The sequence below is a fragment of the Malurus melanocephalus genome, unplaced genomic scaffold (genome assembly GCF_030028575.1).
Source record: "Malurus melanocephalus ecotype Western Australia unplaced genomic scaffold, MMel_1.1 scaffold_75, whole genome shotgun sequence".
NCBI classification, from domain to species: domain Eukaryota; kingdom Metazoa; phylum Chordata; class Aves; order Passeriformes; family Maluridae; genus Malurus; species Malurus melanocephalus.
The window spans coordinates 171821-177344 of record NW_026623307.1 but is presented as its reverse complement, the minus strand read 5'-3'; the positions used below and the strand labels follow the sequence as shown (position 1 = coordinate 177344).

The window sequence follows — 5524 nt, the reverse complement described above, 5'->3', positions numbered from 1 at the left end:
CTGGGAAAGTGAGGAAGGAAATAAAATACATCTCCCTTTCAGAGAGTTTTCTTGCAAAGGTCACTGAGATTTGGATCTAGCAAAAGGTTCTTTCAAGATGGAAGAATTAAACCCCATGCAAAAACCTTATTTGTTTAGATRATATGAAAAATGAAATTCGAGTCTTACCCTAGTAAAGTCATTAACCTCTTTTTTGGTTCTGGATTGGAGTTTTTTTGCCTTTTTTGACAGAAAAGGGACAAAGAGGAAACCATCTCAAAACCAAATGCTCTTCTATATACTAGACCTGCATACCTTTACTTTTATTGGGGGGAAAAGARTTGTTTTCCACTTGCTGGCTTCCCTTTCCATATTTAAACAGGTCTTACAGGCTGTCAGGGGCCTTGTGCTCTACAACGAATGGACTCAATTCCTTTATCAAACATAAAARTTTCCTTTTATTCCCACCTCAGGAAACACTTGTACAACAGTGTAGGTACCTTAACCAAAATCTTACATCCATTTCCTTGTTGTGTTATTGGAATGAAAGGGAAGGAAAGACACGTGAGACACCTGCAAATATTACCTTAGAAGATATTAAACCAGGCACTTGAAATTTTAGTGAGGAAAACAATTCAAACACAAAGTGAACTCATTACTCACAGCACTTACACAGCACAAAGGCCAGCAAAATTCCAAGTTTCTTAGCCAATGATCAGCTCTGTCACTACATTGCTTGTGCAAGGGCTTGTGAATCCTAGACCTTCAGTAGCCAAAAGGCAACTAGCTTTGGCCACTGGCTCCCCTGACACATTCTACAAGCACAGGGAGGGGATGGCAGAGAAGCTCTAAGTGTCAGTCAGACCGCAGGACTCTGAGCCTTGAGCTTTGACATCTGCAGCAGGATCTCAGAGCTGCTGCGCTACTCAGTTTCCAAAACCGCACCTTCAAAGCAGAGCCGCGGACAGACAGACGGACACACTCCGTGCTGTGCCGCGTACGGCGCCGTGCTATTAACAGATGACACGATGTTATTAACAATAGTCAAAGCCAAGTGCCGTGCCTGTAATTGTGCCTCATTCCGCAGCAATCTGCAGCAATCAAAGACACTCGGTGCCTGACGGGCTGGTCAGTGTGACAGCGCAGCGGGGAGGCTCCATTAGCACCGGGGGAGGCGGAGAGAGAGCGGCACACGGGGAAACGGGCAGCGGATCACCAGGATAAACGAGGGGGAAAATGRAAGAATCACAGAATTGTCTGGGTTGGAAGGGACCTCTGGAGATGGYCCAGTCCAACCCTCCTGCCGAGGCAAGGTCACCTGGAGCAGGTGATACAGGAGCGCATCCCGGTGAGAGGGAGAATCCATGGCCTCCTTGGGCAGCTGTCCCAGTGCTCTGCCACCCTCAATCTGAAGYTTTTCCTCATATTGAGGTGAAACTTSTTGTGTTTTAGTTTATGGTCATTGCTCTTTATGCCGTTCCTGGGAACACCGAAAAGAGACTGGCACTACCCTCTTGGCCCCCATCTTGGAGATATTTATATGAATTAATGAGTTCCCCGGTCAGTCTTTCTCTTCTCCAGACTAACCAGGCCCATCTCCCACAGTCTCTCCTCACAAGAGATGCTCCAGACCCCAAATCACKTTTGTGCCTCCGCTGGACCTCTCCCATAGCTCCTTGTCTATCCTGTACCGAGGAGCCCAGAACTGGACACATTCACCTCAGGAGGGCCCAGAAAACTTTTTTTAAAAAAAAAAAAAAGCGAACCTCGTGTGTGAGAAGYCTCTACATCAGGGGCGAAATCGATTCATCACGTGAAGAATAAGGTTTGTACTACTACTTTTACAACGCCGTAACTCTGCACTCCGCGCTGTCCCTGTCCCGGTCCCGGTGCCGGTCCCCGTTCCTATCCCCGCCCCTCAGGTCGCTCCGTCCCCGCCCCTCAGGTCCCTCAGGTCCCGCCCCGCTCCCTCAGGCCCCGCCCCGGCGCTTTACGGCAGCGGCCGCGGCGTTTGCGGCGCTCCGGCGCGGGGTTCGGGGCGGACATGGTGAGTGCCGGGGGCGCCGTTCGTGTCCGGTCCGGGGAGCCCTTCCTGAGGGAAGGCTCGGCCTTGGAGCGAGGGGCCCGCACAGGTTCCGGCCTCGGCCCCGCAGCCCCCGCGGTGAACGCTCCCCTCGTTCCCCGCAGCTCGGGGGTCCCCGCCCCGCTGCCCTCGCCGTGTCCCCGCGGTGCCCGAGAGAGACGTGTCCCCGGTTCGGTGTGTCACACCCGCTGCGCCTGGCAGGCTGCTGGCGGTGTGTCCGAGCCCCTGTGCCTTCTTCCCTTCTTCCCTTCTTCCCTTCTTCCCTTCTTCCCTTCTTCCCTTCTTCCCTTCTTCCCTTCACAAACCGTGTCTGTGTTCGTTCCCCTGCAGGCCAGCACGATGGTGGCGGTCGGCCTGGCCATAGCGGCAGCTGGATTCGCAGGTGTGTAGGGGACGGGGGACACTGAATACCCAGCTCTGCTTGCACACCCCCTGCTTCAGGGCCCATTTTAAGGTAGTTTAATAGCTGATACAGCACACTCTTTTGGGAGAGCCTGTATTTATGGCTGTAATTAAACAAACTGTTAAAGTTCTTCCTATTTCACGTCCCAAAAAAGTTTTCTTCACATTCTCATCCCAGTCGCATTGAATTGCTTAATATTCATGGAACTRTACCTAACCTCAGTCAACACTGATCTCTTTAAGGTCGTTATGCGGTAAAAGCTTTGAAGCAAATGGAGCCACAGGTAAAACAAGCTCTTCAAAACCTACCAAAATCAGTAAGTTTTTATTTATGAGTAGCATCTTCTTATTTAAAACTTTACTTAGTGAAATAACTACAGACTATTGTCTTTGTATAGTATTGCTGTATTTTCTSCTGTATTTTGTCAGTAAGAATAATTAATTTCAGCAATTCCGGGGCTGATTGACTTATAGAGAACTTGTTTGGGCAAATTTAAGTAATCATTTCGATAATGATGCTCCAACTGAATTGCTTATTACAAGTTCAGAAGTTTTGCTGTTTTAAGAGACTAAAAACTCAGCAGCTACTAAAGCAGTAAGKATTTTAACTGATACTTAAAAATTAGTGGTATTTTAAACTAATGAGTTTTCTCTTTCAGGCCTTCAGTGGGTATTACAGAGGTGGATTTGAACCCAAAATGACTAAACGAGAAGCAGCTTTAATACTAGGCGTRAGGTAAGGAAATTTATTAGAAATGAAAGATGAACAGGAGGCATTGCCTTGTTTGGAAAGGTTGTCATCCTCAGTGCTTAAAGCCATCCTATGCCCCGCATCCCTTGGGAGTATCACTGCCTAATCAGGAAATAGGAAGTGGCTTTTCAGGATTTTTTGTGCTTGTTGGGGGTTCTTCRCTGCACTWTAGCTTGGTTGAAGCTAATTGTGCMTGGACTTYCAGAYATCTGCARTTCCCTTGCACATTCCAAAGCCACATGTCCAAATAAGCCATTTCAGGAAGCCTTGGGGTTCACTCAGTTTGGGGAACACAGCTGTGCTGTTTTCTCATGGTTCCTGACAGTTCTGGGGAATTTCAGGTGGGTGCAGTGTAGTGGTGCTGCAAATGCATTTTTTATATGTGGAATAAACCCATCACTTCTGGGACGTTGTAGATCTGAGTATAGTGGCAATCCCTGACAAAGCACTTGAGGCCAAATACACAAATCCATCAAATAAGAACTTTCAGCTGCAAATTTTTTGGGGGGGTTTGTTTTTTCTTTAATAAATCAAGCAAATTTTTTTGTCTTCTAGCCTTTAGGAAGTTTTCTCAATAAAAACACTGTAACATAGTTCTGTTTCTTTTTAACTGTGTGGATCACCCCCACCTATTAGACTGCAGCAGCGTGTCATTTTCAACTTGCAGTATTTTGAAAAAACCCTAGAAAGTCTTTCCAGGATTTAGACACTACATACCAGTAGTAGGAAAWGAGAAATATAGGTGTTAGCTAGGGAATTTATGGATAGACAGAGTGCTCACTTGTTCTCAGACATCTTTTGACAATCAGGAATTTCATCAGRATCCCTTAAGTCAGTTTTTCTCTTCTCTTTCAAAGCCCTACAGCCAATAGAAATAARATTAGAGAAGCTCATAGACGGATTATGCTTCTGAATCATCCAGATAAAGGTAAGGAAATTAAGTCATGTTGATTAGTTAATAGATGTTTTTAACAAAGTTGAATAGAATTGTGTAGGGAAGAAGTGAATGATACATAGCCACCTCAGCTGTTAAAAAACCCACAGAAAACTGAGTGAAAACTAATTTTAGGGTGCCTTTATCCATGTGGATCTAAAGCATATTTTTGTGTGTGAAAGCAAGCAGACAGAATCAGCATGTTTGTTCCTTTCTCTGCATTCTGTGAATATCAGATTAGAATATKATTTGTTAAAACGGGACTTAAAATCACCTTAATTTTATATGAAAGCCCAGAGTGCACCACTTGTGAGTTTGAGTTCATGTGAATGCCTTAGGAGTTCACCATAAATGGCAAATACTGAGCCTTCTACAGCTGAAGACATTAAATTATGAAATATTCCTGTTTGTGGTACTCTGAAGACTTAGAATTGAGTTATGCTCAAAAGTTAGTAACTCAAGGCTTCTATACCTGTTCTAAATTCTGTTCAGTGAGTCAGCATCATGTGTTGGTGTTTGACATTCAACTTCTTAATCATTRCTTAAAAGGTAAAATGGCTTCCTTTAAAGTGACTGTTTTCGTCTATGCACCAAAATCCAAAATATCTATGGGCATATGCCTTTCAATCTTGAGTGAATTTAACTTTGGAATTAACCTTACTAATATATGCAGAACCTAAAAATGGTATTTGGTGTTGTACATGATGTAAGCAAGTTAAATTAAGCTGCAATTAAACCATTATACTGCAGTTAATGGTACAGATGCTACAAATGCAGTCGTTGCACCTCATGGCTTTTTAAATTTGCCCTGTGGATTCTGTCTCAGGCTCCCTAAGTTCATGTGCCATGTTTGAAAACTGAACTGGTCCTTTGGTACAGCAGTAGTCTGTGCTGGGCAGAGTTACCTGCAGACCTGTTAGTTCAGTGCTTCTSTATCCACCACAGCCTGTGCTAAGTCAATGGTGACCAATTCACTTATGACTGATAAAACTGGAGGGAAAAAAAACCCTCCAGTAAACTAAAAGCAGCCTAACAGGTATGAGTGGCCTGACACTGAGTTCCTGGAGTGACTGTGAGTGAACTTAGATCCCTTCAGTCATAACCAGTTTGTTCTTTAACTGGCAGAACCTCAGACCATGCTCCTTTTTTCCGGTGTTCTGTGGCATTATCAACACAGAAGATAAATGTTGGATTTTTTTCATCTGACTTGAGGTTTTCTTTCTTCTAGGTGGGTCTCCATATGTAGCAGCAAAAATCAATGAAGCTAAGGATCTACTGGAAGACCAAGCTAAGAAATGAATGAGAAAGAAAATCTCTCATTCAGAGGGTTTGTAACTGCAAATGATTATTTTTGATAAATGGCTTAAGAAAAGTT

The 5524-nt window shown here is 44.5% G+C and overlaps 1 protein-coding gene across 1 annotated transcript; it reads left to right on the top strand.

Moving 5' to 3' along the window:
* Positions 1 to 1962: 1962 nt before the first annotated feature.
* DNAJC19 (DnaJ heat shock protein family (Hsp40) member C19) lies at positions 1963 to 5524 on the top strand. Its single transcript, XM_057367078.1, has 6 exons — positions 1963 to 2026; positions 2393 to 2444; positions 2708 to 2781; positions 3124 to 3200; positions 4073 to 4143; positions 5378 to 5524. The coding sequence occupies exons 1-6, from the start codon at positions 2024 to 2026 to the stop codon at positions 5446 to 5448; spliced, it is 348 nt and encodes a 115-aa protein (XP_057223061.1). The 5' UTR covers positions 1963 to 2023; the 3' UTR covers positions 5449 to 5524.